Source organism: Sinohyriopsis cumingii, chromosome 10 (assembly GCF_028554795.1).
Source record: "Sinohyriopsis cumingii isolate HCF-2022 chromosome 10, ASM2855479v2, whole genome shotgun sequence".
In the NCBI taxonomy this organism is placed as follows: Eukaryota; Metazoa; Mollusca; class Bivalvia; order Unionida; family Unionidae; genus Sinohyriopsis; species Sinohyriopsis cumingii.
In genome coordinates, this window is record NC_142970.1 from 81,613,821 (window position 1) to 81,631,462 (window position 17,642).

General features: G+C 32.4%; 1 protein-coding gene across 1 annotated transcript in view; it reads right to left on the reverse strand.

Moving 5' to 3' along the window:
- Positions 1–17,642, reverse strand: part of LOC149790472 (uncharacterized) — a 46,910-nt gene that overhangs the window by 21,069 nt on the left and 8,199 nt on the right. The window contains exons 2-8 of the mRNA XM_089972525.1: positions 14,043–14,254; positions 12,835–12,909; positions 11,168–11,267; positions 4,670–4,754; positions 3,765–3,843; positions 3,215–3,292; positions 415–566 (exon numbers count right to left, since the gene is read on the reverse strand). Of these exons, the coding sequence (XP_089828651.1) occupies positions 415–566; positions 3,215–3,292; positions 3,765–3,843; positions 4,670–4,754; positions 11,168–11,267; positions 12,835–12,909; positions 14,043–14,254 (781 nt within the window). The remainder of the gene's footprint in view (positions 1–414; positions 567–3,214; positions 3,293–3,764; positions 3,844–4,669; positions 4,755–11,167; positions 11,268–12,834; positions 12,910–14,042; positions 14,255–17,642) is intronic.

The following is a 17,642-nucleotide window of genomic DNA, read 5'->3' on the forward strand; positions in this document are numbered from 1 at the left end:
AGCTTTGTTTTAAAACGGGAGTTTTTTTTCTCCCCCGCCCTTCATATCGACGGCTATTACTGACTTCAAGAGTAGTGTAACACTGAGGTGCTTAGTAGCACTATCGTTTGAAAGGATAGAGACATGTTCTGCCCCATGATGAGTGGCATACAGTGTCATACGGAAGAGAATTCAGTCCGTAAACACCAAGGACTATGCGAATACATCGCTTACAAAACAATATCCACAACAGATCGATTTCTTTACAAAAATACAATTTTTTGTCGATTTGACAGTAACAAAGTGTAACAATTTCATTGACTTTACTAATATTTGTGACATATTTACATGATGTACATAAATAGAATTTATTAATATAAATATTAACACACATTTATATGTCAAACCGCTTGGTTTTTAAAAGGCCATACTTACTCAATAAATAATATAGCATGATTATATTCTGGTAAATCTTTGGTTTTCTGTAAAAATTTTGTAAATCCTTTAAGAGTTGTCTTTCCATCGACCTTCTGTTCCGAGTTATCTGCGGTGTCGTAAGTTTGAATGAAAGAAAGGTCGTTTGGCTCCTGCAAGAGGAATAGAACTGGTGTGAATTCCACCAAGGATACAAAAAAAAAATGAATGTTCGTTTTCGAACATACAAATCGGCCTCCTTTAACCATTTAAAATCATGATTCGACAAAGCATCATGGACTGAGATAACAGTAACTAAATTTTACAAATGTAACATCTAGCTCATAAATGTTATTATTACTTTCATAGAAAATTATAATGATTTGATAGGTGGTATCTGCTCAATAGGAATACAACGAACTAGTTTCGTCACAGTGATTTCTTCATAGTAACATCACGTGGGGGGATATTTTTAAGGTAAAGTATGACCGTATTGTAAAGTATGACCGTATTGTAACAACTGCAGGCTTCCGGTGCAACTCAATCGCGTCGGCCATTATCATATTTCATCGATCCTTTAAATCTTTAAACCATAGACTGAACCAAATCACATAATATAATACATCAGGTCATAGTAGATACTTTTCTATGAGGAACACCTGTTCGTGTCATCGGAACACTTAGAAGCTTTCTGCCACAAAAAAACCCAAAAAAAACCCAAAAAAAAAAAACAAAACACTTTCCAATCATTGTCAGATCTGCTGTGCTCCTGAAGGATAACGATGGGTCCTTTCTCTCATATTTATGGTTATATATATATATATATATATATATATATATATATATATATATATATATATATATATATATATATATATATATATATATATATATATATATATATATATATATGTGTGTGTGTGTGTGTGTGTGTGTGTGTGTGTGTGTGTGTGTGTCTAAGCCTAACCTAATAGCGAGCGCTGCTTACTGCTTGCGACATCATGCTGACATCGTGTGACACCATAGCGATGTTTACAACTGCGGCACAAACGCGTTCTTAGCGTGTGCAAAAGAAAGTACACTACGTTGCAAGGAATCTAATTTATTGAGAAAACAACAAGAGTACTGAATTCCAAAACTGCTGGAATCTTTTGGAAACAGTTATATGGTGTGGCTCTGTTGTAGAACAGATACCGGGATCACTCTCTTTATTCAGAACTTTCAAATCATCTCCAATGCCAACAATTTATTCCGATTTCACGACAGACGTCAGGCTGACGAAACAATTTTCAAGGCATAAACAGTGGAAAATATATACAGAGAGGATCTAAAACGAATGCTTGATTCAAACAAAAAATTCAGAAATAACCTAAATAAGTTACCTTGGGGAGCAAAAGATTCAATCTATTCCACTACTTTCATACATTTCAGTTGAAATGAGCACAGATGCAACATTATATTTTTTGCATCCTTTTCCACCACTGGATCGCTGACGGGATTCCTATATGAGGTCGCATAGTTCACTTGGGTTAATTTAGATGTGACAAAAACATCGAGTTTGACGAGAACATTTTGCATTGTTTCCTCCTAAACCATGTCAGTTCCACTAGTATGTATGCGGTATTGTATACGGCAAAACAATCATTCCAGTTGTAGGGTATTAATGTTAAGGGATGATTACTGGATGCAGAAATTATACGAAATCGAGATTAAAGATGTTTCTAAGGATAGCAATTCCAGATTTAATGTATTTCTGACCTGCTATTTGCATGTTTTGATTTGGAACAATCATGTGGTTTTAAAATTTCCGTCAGTTGTGAGACCAGCAGATGCTGACATTCTTCTCGCAGAAAAGGAGAGCTTATTTACTCTTAAAGGTTGATATTTAAACCGCTCTTGCCATAGGGGTGGGTGCCAGTTATCGAGGTTTGTCCTCCCCCCCACCCACCCATTCCAAAAGTTCTATCGGTTAACTGACATCCTTAGCATTATTTGTAGGGTCTATTATAAATATTCCCACAGACGTAACAATTATTTCCCCAACACCCCATAGGGCAATCGATTCTAAAGATGTCTAATAAAATGTTAACAGTAATAATGTCTGATAAAATGTTGAAATAATAGCATAAGAAAAAAAGGCTCCAGAGAGCGGGGCAAGGAAAATTCCCATGGTCGAATCCAATCATTAACGAGAATACCGCACCAAAATCTGATGGGTTCATTCAGACCTAACATATCCAAAAGTGATATGCTAATATGTTTACCTGTCACAAATATTTAACTGCATACACTGTATGTAAGGGGTATCAACTATGTCATAAATACAGATATGACATGGGAATATTAACGTATATAATGAAAATAGTCATGTGATAAACTGATATCTGCATTATCCAAAGAACCTGTATGCATGTGGCGCTAAGATCTGCGCTTGAAAAAAAATAGCTGTCACTTAATCACAATTTTGTGGCAATCTGTATCATTTTAGACAAATTTCTCACTTTTCGTATAATTTCCATAAAAGCATACAGTGCATAAATTGGGTCGCAAGTAAGCTTAACTTCTAACTTAGCATTGACTAGATAAGGCCAAGTCTGTTTTATGACTGAAAAATTACCAACTAAAAATCACAAAATGACACAGAAACCCAATTTGTAACGAACATTTATTCTTAAAATGAAATGTGAGATTTTCATTAGAAGAATAGCAAATAGAAACTAACCTGCCCATTTTGGCGGTAATGTTTTTAAATTTTCCTTTCCAACATTATCTGTTCTACAAGAATAAGTGATAGGAGGAAGTACAGAAGAACCCGAAATACCTTAGCAATGAAAAATCCTGCAAGTCGAACTGTGATACTGAATGTAGATCTATTAATTGTAGCATAACGTAGATTTACCTGCAAAAATCAAAGTTAAAAAACACGTGCATATTTCATGTTTAATACTTCTGGTACATATCACTTCAAATATTCACGCAAATAAAAATTTTAAATCAAATAATAAAGAATATACGAAATATTCAAACTGATGACTCAACCGTTAATAAGATATAAAAAAATACGTCCATCAATCTCGGCTGTCTTCAGGCATAATATTCAAAAGAATTTGTAAAGCTAAATTTCAATAACATAAAATTTTCAATAATTGTTCTAGTTAATCATCAATTTTTGTGGCGTACAATTTTAGCAAACAGCTCAATGGGAATGTGCATCTTACAAATACTCTCGTTCATGTTTATAACCGTTTCGTCATTTTTGTTTTGCTGCTTAGAACCTTTTTGCAAAAATATATTTGTATCGTTGAATATCATTGCAAGAGAAAATATGTAACACTGTTTAACACAGAAACATTATAAGATTGAAGTCGTACCCCATTTAAAACGTGAGCAAAATAAAACCTAATTTTGGACTCTGTTGTATTTTCGTTGCCACCGGCTAAATCTTTCATCCTACAATAGAAAAGAATACCGATGAAAAAGGGCGAAAGTACAGATCAGATATAAAACCAAAACGAAGTTATAGGTCAAGTTACCACAAGATGGGTCGATTACTGGCCAGACACAATACGATGACGATGTTAGAGATTAAGTCTGATTACGATGGAAAAATTATAGGTCAAGTCATGTTACGAGGTTACAGGTTAAGTCATAATACGAAAATGGTATTACGGGTCAAGTCATTATAATATCTCTAGGTCACATGTTAAGTCACAATACGATTGCGATGTTATCGGTCTGTAACAATACGACAGTGTTCAAATACTGCAAGTGACTTAATCTTCAATATGACACAAACCATAAAATAAAATTAAATATTCGATTTGCCAATTGCACGAGTTATGTTTCTTATTGACACTTATAAAGAGTACTTTCCCTTAAAGTGAAACCGTATCTTCAGTAATATTTATTGTCATATAAATGAAATAATACATTCAGTATTATTTAATGTCATATAAACCAAAAAATTCTTTCAATATTATTTAGTGTGGTATAAACGAAACAATATTTTCAGTATTATTTAATGTCGTATAAACTAAACAATTCTTTCAATATTATTTAGTATCGTATAAACGAAACAATATTTTAAACAGTTCACTTTCATGCTGGTACAAAATCAACCTTGTCATTATTATTTTTTCCACTCTTAGAACATTCTTAATGTATGACCAAGTAGGCAACAAATAAGTAAATTTGTAATGTCTGCCGCATTTAAGTTATTAGCCACGTTTATCATGCAAATATTTTTCTTTAAGTTATATTTCTCCATTAGACTTACTTTTTGTATATGCTGTAATCGACGACAGCTAAAATGTCAACAATATATTCTTTCTTCTCCGGTATTGAATTAGCAAGTCTTTTATCTGCAAGAGGATGACATATGGAATACCTTAATGAACAATACTTAAGTATTGCTATCCAAATATACAGCAAACGATTATGTTTAATCCGCTATAACGTATGAGTTTTATGAGATTAGTCAATGTATACTTTGGCACGAATTAAAAGAATTGGTAGACGTATGAGCGACTATAAATTACATCGCACAGACGTTCCACCATCCCAAAACAGCGTACCCATAAATGATTCGTAAATTTGTACGTTTCTATTAGTTTTGCTTCATAAACCTTTCCAGTCCGCGAGAAATATACCCTTTATGAAGACTGAACAGCTCAACACACACACACACACACACACACACACACACACACACACTCTCTCTCTCTCTCTCTCCAGTGTACCTTGACTACTCTCCAAACGTTTCCATTAAAAAAAGCACAAACCTAATATTAATATTTATCATAACTTACTTCATTGTATGTATGTATGTATGTATGTATGTATCTCAGTATGTTTGTTTGATCAGCTTTAGTTTGTTCATTCGTTCATCTTTTACAAATCGTGTTCGTCTGTATGTCTAGTTGCCTGTCCTTGTTATTAGCATCTGTTCAGTTGTGTCGCGATAAAAGCTCACCTTAGTACCCAGAATATAGATATTTATTCAGTTTCAACGTGTAATTCCTTCACGAAATATTTGTGGCAATTTAAATGTCATTCATGAGAATTGCTATGTTGTTTGCAGAGTAGAAAACAATCAGTTATGAGATGGTCACAGTTTGCTATATATATATATATAGAGAGAGAGAGAGAGGAATTTATGAGGTTGAAGAGGTGTAACTTAAGCGCAGAACCACTTCACACACACACACACACACACACACACACACACACACATATGTATAAAAGATAATACCAGGATTTATATTTTAATACGAATACATTCTACAGAGCCTTCTCGTTGCTAAGATACCAGTATTGTTATATAAAAGGAGTAAATCTTCCGTCACCAATGCATTTTTATAAAGAGAAAGGATAAGGAAACTAAATCCATATAACAACTAAATCCATATAATTATTAAATCTATATAACAGCTAAATCCATATAACAACCAAATCCATATAACAACTAAATCCATATAACAACAAAATCCATATAATTATTAAATCCATATAACAGCTACATCCATATAAAAATTAAATCCATATAACAAGTAAATCCATTCAACAACTAAATCCATATGATAACTAAATCCATATAATAACTAAATCTATATAACAACTAAATCCATATAACAACTTGGAAGATGGAAAAAAAGACAATTAAAGACTAAAAATTACTGATTAATGGTAATGACAAAATTTGAAGATGAATTTGTAAAAAAAAGACATTATGTCGAAGAGGCTGATGCCTGTTTGTCCGTGTGAGCATATATTTGTCTCTCCGTCTGTATGTATGCAGTAATCGTTCCGTCTCGTAGCCAGACAGTCTTCGTCTGAGCATATCTTCGTAATGTATACAAAAAGCGATACGTTAATTCCTGAACTTATATTCAAAGTTATGAAAGTTGTAATATTTGTCACATTTAATGTGATGCACTAAGGCGCTATTGTAGAAACTTTAGAAATTTTGAGGACTATGACAAAGTGACAATATTTGCGGATTTCGCAGCAAGATGCGGATTTGCACTGATTGTGATGATATGCAGGAAGATTGAGAACTTTGTGAAATTTGTTAATAAAATCTTCAAATTTATGAGATTTCTCATCTTTAACCGATTCTCTTTTGAGCTTTTGGGGTTTTTGTCAATATGTATAAATGGTTTAACTTGAAACAAGTAACAATGATTTTATCATGTGATGATAACGCTACAAATATTTGAATTGTTTCCTCAATTTATCCCTGCCTTCCTATTGCAAGAAAGCAACAGGCCGAGTCTAATCTATAAAAGCAGTGGGTTGAACCTTTAAATTTTGCTGTGGCCTAGGAACTGTCGTCCTTATCATAATCTCAATGGAGACTTTCAGGGAGACTGACCACTGAAATCTAACACCTAATTGGCCATTTTTTAATATAATTACATTATGAAGTAGATAAATTGGTACGTGTTAGATCACTTTCATTGATACGATCATATAACAAGGTTCCACCGTTTGACCATACGAATTCATTTATATGTTCATAAACCATTAATAGGTACCAACTGGCTCTGAACTTCGGCTTTTAACGAAGATGTATGGCAAGGATGTAAAATCGCTGAAAAGCCCTCCGACAGAACTTATCTGATGGAAGGAGGGTAATAACCTGGAAACCTCTGACATCAGAACATTTGGCTCTTTTATGAATACAGAACCGAAGAACCTCATTAAGAATGAAAAAATTCAAACTTAAAACACTAAGCCTGCAGGTATTCGGAACAATATTTGAGGTCAGCCTGAAAGATGAAACCAGCGATATACCCTGGCGAGTACGAATAAAGCTGTGCACAAAAAATATATATATAAAAACTAAAAATAAAATAAAATAAAAAGGTTATTGAAATTTGTAATTGTCGATGAATATCATTATCATATCACACGACATATGGAAAGAAAAATTAATACAAGTTTTTATACTTTTAAAAACATGTCCATTAGCGCGCAATTTAGACTAAAGGTGAAACGTTTTTATATATCAGGGTAAACCTTAACTGATATTGTTTAAACGTTTTATGGTTATTCTGCTAAAAGGGAACTTTTAAGTGACATACACAAGTATCGTGTTTAAATTACGCAATTAGAACTACTAAATCTTGTTAAAATTATACAAAAACCATTGTATCGTGTTAAAATTACAAAAGAATCATTAAATCTTGTTAAAGTTACACAAGTAAAACCATTAAATCACGTTAAAGTTACACAAGTAAAAACATTAAATCGAGTTAAAATTATAAGTGTAAAAGTATTAAACAGTGTTAAAGTTAAAGAAGTAAAGCCATTAACTCTTGTTAAAGTTACACAAGTAAAACCATTAAATCACGTTAAAGTTACACATGTAAAACAATTAAATCGTGTTAAAATTACACAAGTAAAAGTATTAAACAGTGTTAAAGTTATACAAGTAAAGCCATTAAATCGTGTTAAAGTTACACAAGTAAAACCATTAAATCGTGTTAAAGTACACAAGTGGAATCATTAGATCGTGTTAAAATTACACAAGAATAATCAATAAATCGTGTCAAAGTAAACAAATGTAACCATTAGATCGTGTTAAAATTACACAAGAATAATCATTACCGTAAATCGTGTCAAATTACACAAATGTAACCATTATATCGTGTTAAAATTACACGAGAATAATCAATAAATCGTGTCAAGGTACATAAATGTAACCATTAGATCGTGTTAAAATTACACAAGAATAATCATTACCGTAAATCGTGTCAAATTACACAAATGTAACCATTATATCGTGTTAAAATTACACGAAAATAATCAATAAATCGTGTCAAGGTACACAAATGTAACCATTAGATCGTGTTAAAATTACACAACAATAATCAATAAATAGTGTCAAAGTACACAAATGTAACCATTAGATCGTGTCAAAATTACCCATGAATAATCAATAAATCGTGTCAAAGTACACAAGTGGAATCATTAGATCGTGTCAAAATTACACAAGAATAATCAATAAATCATGTCAAAGTACACAAATGTATCCATTAGATAGTGTTAAAATTACACAAGAATAATCAATAAAATTGTGTCAAAGTACACAAATGTAACCATTAGATCGTGTTAAAATTACACAAGAATAATCAATAAATCATGTCAAAGTACACAAATGTATCCATTAGATAGTGTTAAAATTACACAAGAATAATCAATAAAATCGTGTCAAAGTACACAAATGTAACCATTAGATCGTGTTAAAATTACACAAGAATAATCAATAAATTGTGTCAAAGTACACAAATGTAACCATTAGATAGTGTTAAAATTACACAAGAATAATCAATAAAATCGTGTCAAAGTACACAAATGTAACCATTAGATCGTGTTAAAATTACACAAGAATAATCAATAAATTGTGTCAAAGTACACAAATGTATCCATTAGATAGTGTTAAAATTACACAAGAATAATCAATAAATTGTGTCAAAGTACACAAATGTATCCATTAGATAGTGTTAAAATTACACAAGAATAATCAATAAAATCGTGTCAAAGTACACAAATGTAACCATTAGATCGTGTTAAAATTACACAAGTAAAAGTATTAAACAGTGTTAAAGTTATAGAAGTAAAGCGATTAAATCGTGTTAAAGTTACACAAGTAAAACCATTAAATCGTGTTAAAGTACACAAGTGGAATCATTAGATCGTGTTAAAATTACACAAGAATAATCAATAAATTGTGTCAAAGTACACAAATGTAACCATTAGATCGTGTTGAAATTACACAAGAATAATCAATAAATCGTGTCAAAGTACACAAATGTAACCATTAGATCGTGTCAAAATTACCCATGAATAATCAATAAATCGTGTTAAAGTACACAAGTGTAACCATTAAGACGTGTTCAAATTAGGTGAAATACTCATCACAGTTTCAATCCTTACTAAAAAATTTTCAGTGAGTTCTTCTAATCCAATGTGTCTCTCCATGTGTTAAATTCTCGTGAGAATGTACTGAGAATATATACACGCACCACACACGACTCCTTGAAGATAACATGACTAGCAGTGATGAGCTTGTCCCCTTTTTTAAATTTTTTATGTACATCAAACAAGATAGTATTATTCCTATTTGAATAAGTCGATTCTTTAAAATGTTAGTTTGGAGGGCAGCCATTTACACGCTACGGCGATATTACAACGATTGCCAAGTTTGTACGGAAGAAGATTTCACATGATCATTATAAATAATAGATTGTGTAACACAATTTTGTTTCTTTGATAGTAATTTTTTAAGCTTATTCTCGCGGTCTCGCATAGAAAAGTTGTTTTATATTCAGATCAAACACCTATACCATTTTATCCAACAGCACAGTAAGCAAGCTGACGGGTCTTATATCAATACACAAGGCCTACGTTTGCCTTATCTACCAAAACCGAGACAGACCAACTATTTTCTTAAAAAGAAATCTGCAAAGAGTCGTATTTCGTCATGCTCTATTGGAAGAAAAATATACATCAAATCTTGAGAAAATATTTAAAGGTGAGTAACCTGTAGGGTACAGCTTTATGTCTGCAATAAATGTGTAATTATGTATTAGTTATAAAGAAGAAATACAAATTGCGTACTTAAATTATTATTGCCTAAAGAAAAATGTGCAGAGAGAGAGAGAGAGAGAGAGAGAGCACATTTTATCTTGTCTTGTTGCATTATTGTTGTAGATTTGTATATAGTTCCAAAAATATAACTGTATGCAATACAATCGTGCATTTTTGAGGGTTATTGAATTGTCTTGCCATATTTCCACCTCGTCCTTCCCGTTTTAGCTTTCTTTTGAGAAAGCACATTGACTTTACGCAGAGACATATATCACATAATAATGTGGTTGTATATGTCTCTGTTTTACGTTGTTGTTGTTGTTTAGGGTTTAACGGCATTTTTCTGCGCAACATAGGCTACATACATGGTGGCCAATAACTGGTGGACGAAGAACCGGTCCACAGGAAGTTACTGACAAGCTTTCTCGCATACACACAAAGGCCAAAGAGCAGAGGTGAGATGGCATTGATCGGAGAAGGCGAACACCTTAAGCCACTAAATTATTTATTCTACATCTTAGAATTTAAAGAAAAGCTACAAACGGTAAGCAGTTTTTAAAATATTTCCTACTGACATTTGAGTTGTACGGTAATTAAGATTATAAATATTTGAAGTTATGTTAAATTATGATTACGCTTTTAATTTTAATATTTCGCATATTTTAAATTTCTTTTAATATGTTTAAACGTTACACATTCGTGGTTCATCACTATTATGACGATATACTGAATAAGCACTATATCATTAACATCCATTGATTGAAATAAAGCAGAGAAAAATTATTTATTTATTTATTTATTTATTTATTTATTCATTTATTGCATTTTTATTTATTCACTGAATTTATTTTAATTTAGTTTCTTTCTTATTTATTTATTATTTGCTTTTTAAATTAATTTATTAATTAATTAACTTATTTATTTACTTTCTTATTTATTTATTTATTTATTTATTTATTTATTATTTATTTATTGCATTTTTATTTATTCATTGAATTTTTTATTTAGTTTCTATCTTATTTATTTATTTATTTATTTATTTATTATCTTTTTAAATTAATTTATTAATTAATTAACTTATTTATTTATTTACTTTCTTATTTATTGTTTTATTTATTTATTTATTTGAAATAGTTAATGCTAAACACATGCTTAAATATATGTACAAGGACATACATACTAATTATATGGGAGGCAGCCCTCTTTTTGATGATGTGTTGATTTCCTTGTTCTGAAGGTTGGATAGAGTGAATTGAATTGTTTGATAAAATCACACCATGCTGAAAGAGGAAACAAACAGAATATTTCATTATTGATTTTAGTATCATACAGTTTGATTCCATTTATATTACGGAATTACCAACCCAAAGTAGGTATATGGCGAAAACATTAAATTTGTATTTACATTCAGGTGTTAGCAGCTCTAATTCAAAACAGCATACGTTTCTTCATAGTGTACAATTTTATTTCAACTGATTGACAAATGTTTCTTTAAAATAATTTAAAACTTACAAGAAAGTTTCTTGTTGATAAATGCTAAGACAAAAATAAAAAGATAGAAGAAAAAAAAACACGATGTAAGAAGCAACTTCTTGCTGGAAAAAGTGTGGAGCAAAGTGGGAATTCCTGAAAGTTGATGTTGTGATATAAAAATAAATTCTTTTTTTAATTTAAGGTAGTAGGAGTTGAAAAGTTGCGAGATGTCCGGAACGATACTGAGACTAGTAAAGTTATTACCTCCATTAATATTAGCTCTAAAAAATTAATTGCATGTTTGTACTAAAGATATTGCTCCTTTGTTTAATTGTGAATAAAGAAAAGAAAAAAAAAGAAATTATACGAAAGTGCTTTGATTATTTAAAATCCTTTCAAATCCGATGTAAAAGGAGTTATTTGCACAAACAATGATAAAAACTGGTTTATAATATTGTAATTATACTACTGATATCAGGATTTTGGAGAAGTCTGGTATTACCCTAATGCAGTCCATGCACGTTCCTTTTTAACACTTTGTGACCAAAGACGAAAAGACATATTTCACTGTGACTGGCGTTTAACAGTTGCCTCGAAAGCTTCATACATGTATAAAGATATAAAAGACATGTTCGAAACCTCTTCTTATCTTATTGTAATTGCTAGCGCCAGCCAAAGAATGGCTTTAGATGAAGTACAGGATTCATCACATTCATTAAATATCGAGAATTGCAAACGAACGGCATGAAAGGAAATGTGAACTTTGTGAAAATAATGAAATCGGAGGTGAGTGTCATTTCGTGTTAATTTGCGTAAATTCCTTTCACTTTGAAATTCTCATATAGCTATTTCTTATTGGCAGAAACGAAACATGTATAAAATACAATTACTTAACATGGAGATTTAAGAACTGTAAATTTCCTAGGTAAATAAGTGTACGATGCATTTCAGCTTAGATTGTCCTCTCTCTCTCTCTCTCTCTCTCTCTCTCTCTCTCTCTCTCCTATGATTTATTTACACACATTTTTTTATCACCGTTATTCATTTATTTATGCAACATTTTATTGTATATTAACAATACGCTTAAGTCAAAATTGTAATGATTCCAGTCAGTTCAGATTCTCTCTGTCTGTCTGTCTGTCTTTCTCCGAATATTTATTTGCAGACAGATTATTTATCCCCATTATTCATTCCTCTGTTCATTCACTTATGCAACAGTGTACTGTATTTTAATAATGCATGTATCGACTATGTGGTTTTTTGCTAAAATCAAATAAAAAAAGATTATGTTCTGTTCTATGTATTTATCCGTTCACAGCATGTTTGGGAGTATCCATAACTTATCCTGGGAGACACCGGATTAACAAGACCTACCATTTGCAATGTGCCTTCCTTGTTTGAAATGGATACTGCCATCCTATTGTACTCGTCTGTGTAAAAATGCGTGTGCTGAAAGAGAAAATTATATTATAACATATACATGTAGTTGTGTGTGTATTTTATGTTTACAGTTTTGTTCATAACGGCCAAAAACATCTCTTGTGCACTATACAATATTATATAATTGCAGAAGTAACTGGAACTTTGAAAAAAAAAAAAAAAAAAAAATATATATATATATATATATATATATATATATATATATATATATATATATATATATATATATATATATATATATATATATATCTGTGTGTGTGTGTGTGTGTGTTATAAAGATATAAAAGTGAGTGTGTGTTATAAAGATATAAAAACGAAGCAACGAGTGGTATTTCTTTTTATAAATATCAAGTTTTCCAAAAATTAAAGAATGTGATTCGACCGTGGTATCACATTTAGCTTACTATGTTTTTAAAACAAGATTAAAAACAAGAGTGCAAAATATGAAAATTTGGCAACGTCTATTTCTCCAATGGAAAATTGATATATAGCAGAATTTGCATTGAAGTTGACATGTTACATAAATATAAATATGGACATAATTTGATTTTCTTCGTGTTCTTCGTGTTCCGTACCAGAAATTGATTAGTACAATCCCATGAAGCAGTTCTCTGGTGTATACGTGTATAAGTGTTAGTTGTTTTTTGCGTTTTAATAACAATAATAACAAAGGAATATGCTACTACCGAAAAGTTAAAAGCAACCAACAATGTATACATCAGTAAAGACAAACATAAGCATTTCTTACATTGTAGCTACTTGGTAAGATTAGTGTGTGTACAGCCAATTGCTTAAAGTGGGTAAGGGTCACGCAACAGCGTCAATCTACTACATGTAGGCTGCCGTGACCCACTTATCACATTTGTCCATGGGTTTATATTTATATTCATGCCACTATTGGTCCCAAGATATTACAGCTATCTACACGCGCACGCAACGTATATTGCAAGGACACATAACCAGATAACTACACGCACGAGAGAGAGAGAGAGAGAGAGAGAGAGAGAGAGAGAGGCAGAGAGACAGAGAGAGACAGTGACAGAGACAGAGAGAGGTGGTGGAAAAGAGAGTGTACATGTGTATTTGTGTTTGTGTGACCGTGTGTGTACAATGTAGTATTTTTTACGATTATGTCCACTTACTTGTTCATTTCCTTTGAAGCATTTTATGCCTATTGCCGAGTTAAAACAAAATGGTGCATTGAGATCAATTGAAGGATTCTTCCTTAGCAACCGGTATTGGGAGTTAGTGTCGGACCGGAAGTAATACTGCGTTGAATCTGACCAATCATTTTCAAACCGGTGATCATACGTAAGATAGTCTGACCCAAGTTCAACGATCTCCTCTACCTGATCTGCAAAATTAACAACTTTTAAAGTGACATCGAAATTTGTAGCACAAGAAATCACTAAGGCAGAATTCCATACTTAAAATATAATAATCATCTTACAAATTGGTTCTATTTACTGCCACACATAACAACCATTACATTAGGAAGCTTATATACAATGTCAGAATAGTTCTTCCCTCTCTCTCTCTCTCTCTCTCTCTCTCTCTCTCTCTCTCTCTCTCTCTATATATATATATATATATATATATATATATATATATATATATATATATATATATATCGCAATAAATAGATGATAGTTTCACTTACTGCGTACCTTTGACAGATTTTAGTTCTACCGGATCTTCGTTCGTACATACATACATACATACACGCACGCACGCACACATATATAGACACGCATGCATGCATGCCGACAAACAGACAAAATTAAAACAAACATTAAACATAACAAAAAAGAAGAAAAATACATTTATTGCTGATGCAATGAATTTTCTTGATTACAGTGGGACAACGCTATGTCAGTTGCACAGAAGGCACTAGAACATAGATGGTGAAGGTGGGGTGTGTTTGCACAGAAGGCACTAGAACATAGATGGTGAAGGGGGGGGGGGTGCACAGAAGGCACTAGAACATAGATGGTGAAAGGGGCGGGGGACATTTTGCATTCAGATGACCCAACCCTGTGACGTCACTGCAATGCTTTGTTGAATGCATTTACAAAAATACTGACATACATGTACAAAAACCACACGTCACAACAAATAACTATACACTTTCATTATACCAGCATTCTGGCTCTAGATAACTTGGCTGGAGGCAAGTGTTAGGACATTTTCTTCAGCTGGTCAAATTTATATATTCCTTATTTTGACCTACATGCCAAAATTATTTTTTAATAACAAAATAATAAATAAACAAAATAAATCAGTCTAAAATCGTTATTAATTCTACCATACTGCCTTTAAATTGTTTATGGCTATTACAAAAGCTAGCTAATGGCAGAAGAAAAGAAAGCCATGAACCCGGACAACGGCCATTTAATCATTTCCGTCACATACCCACATCTTAAAACGAGGACAAACACAATTGGTGAAAATGAGAAGAAAAGAAAAAACGAAAACAATGCAGTGGAAGGCCTACTAAAAATAGATTCAATGCAAATATTATATCCAATTCAGAACTTCGATGATAACAATATAATCTTAAGTGATTGGAAAAAAGAATTCAATACACTACAAGATAATTTCAATATCTCTATTTCAGGAAAATTAAATATATGTTTTGCATTCACCGTTCAAGTATACGGAGAGAGAGAGAGAGAGAGAGAGAGAGAGAGAGAGAGAGAGAGACTGTTTATTACTATCAAAACTCAACATGTAGTCCTCTGTTACCTTGCAAGTAAAACAGGGATATATTTTGTTTGGTCGAATTTGTATTATGGTTTCGTTGATTAACAGCAGCTACATTGCTATTATGTGAAGTTGAGAAATAAATTATTAGTATGACAACAGATGTATATACTCCTTGGTGCACATATGCGCACGTTAACTGCACATTATTTTCGTGCTGTGAAATGAGAGCAAACGACCAGGTTGGAGCGATTATTACGTCTTCTCTCGCATTATAGAAAAACAAAGACTTACAAGATCAACATGTGCGCCACCCCACCCCACCCCCACCCCACTCTATTTCGGCTCTAAAATGTTTGGGCCTTCATCCGCAATATTTATTAGCTGACCACTACATGTTGTCCACTCCCCATTGAAAATAATTTTGTGGGCGCCCTTGAAGATCATCAATAGCAGCAATATTAGCAGTAATAGTCATTGATACTCAGGTATGCCTGTCCTCATGGGCGAAATTAAAAGAAACGTTGACAATCCATGATGCATGACACACGAATCTGTACAGATTTGCAAACGTGATACAACTGATAAATAATGTCCAAATATATCTTGAAGTATCACAAAATGGAGACAATTTTTTTTTCTTGGGCTCTTATGTGCTTTTCATAATATTCCCAGAACTTAACGAAAAAAAATGTACATGGAAACAAGATAATTTGCATTCTGTATACAGATATAAGAAGGTCGTGAGTTTCCTATTTTGATGCCTCTTTCATCACGGTTGTTCAATTGTTTCTCAAATGCTGAATGTGCTATCGTTTATTGTCAGAATACCTCTAATTTTCAGAAAAAAATTCAACAATACTGGTAACAGTGACCTAAATTCAAGTATTTAAATCACAATGCGTTCTTTTGCCATGCAACTTTCAACAGACGACATGTATTATCGTTTATTGTCAGACATACCTCTAATTGTCAGAACAAAATTCAACAACACTGGTAACAGTGACCTAAATTCAAGTATTTAAATCACAATGCGTTCGTTTGCCATGCAACTTTCAACAGACGACATTGGTGCTCATCCGGAAAGAGTTTTGTTTAGACCATTTTCTGCGAGTGACTGGTAAAAATGTCAAAGTTTCTTGATGCTCAGAATATACTTGTCTGTTTCTGATGAAAGTCCAACATATACGTCTTTCAGAAGACATTACTGGACTACTGGACTCAAGTAATTCACAAATAATACTACGAACACCTGAGGTCCTTATCGTGTATTCGACGGAGAAGGTCTTGGATGTTATGGTTGAGTTTCTGTTTTACTGCACAGATAGTCAAGTCAAATGAAAATAAAGAAACCAGGCATCAGATAAAGTGGCATTGATCTCCAACAACGTTGTAAACCATCATGCGCCTGCATATCTGGGTCTATGCAACTTTGCATTTGTGTTGTAAGCGAGGATATACGGTACATTAATTAGTGTAAGACCTCCTCCTCCCCCCCCCCGCCCTACACCAAATGATTAGCTCATTTGATTCGATATAATAAATCTCCGTAGGCGTACAAGTTACATTTATATGTAAATAAATTTTAAGACGATAGTAACTCTGAGGGTCTGACAGAGTAAACGGTAATTCTTGAAGACTTTGGAAAGAAAACTCGTTCGAGTCTGCACTCGTCAAAGAAAGCGATTCATTCCTTACTGCAACAAATGCCCTCCCATATGTAATATAAAAAATTTTTACTTCGCATATGACATTCACAGCCGTTTGAAATCCGTATCAGTAGTGAGACGCCTACAATGTTTAATCGCTATGAGATGAAAGCTATAGAGGAGGATTGCTCGGTTTATGACAATTTACTGTTTCACCTGCCTTACAGGACAACTTTATAAACGTGCAATAATTTCCTTCATTACTTTTCATTAGTTATCGTGAGTGGCAAGGATGTTCCTATGCAAACTTTTTTTTATACTAAAACAGAATGAACTTTGTAAAAACTTTATAGCTAAAACAAACTGTATATTCGAGCATGCAGGGCATAT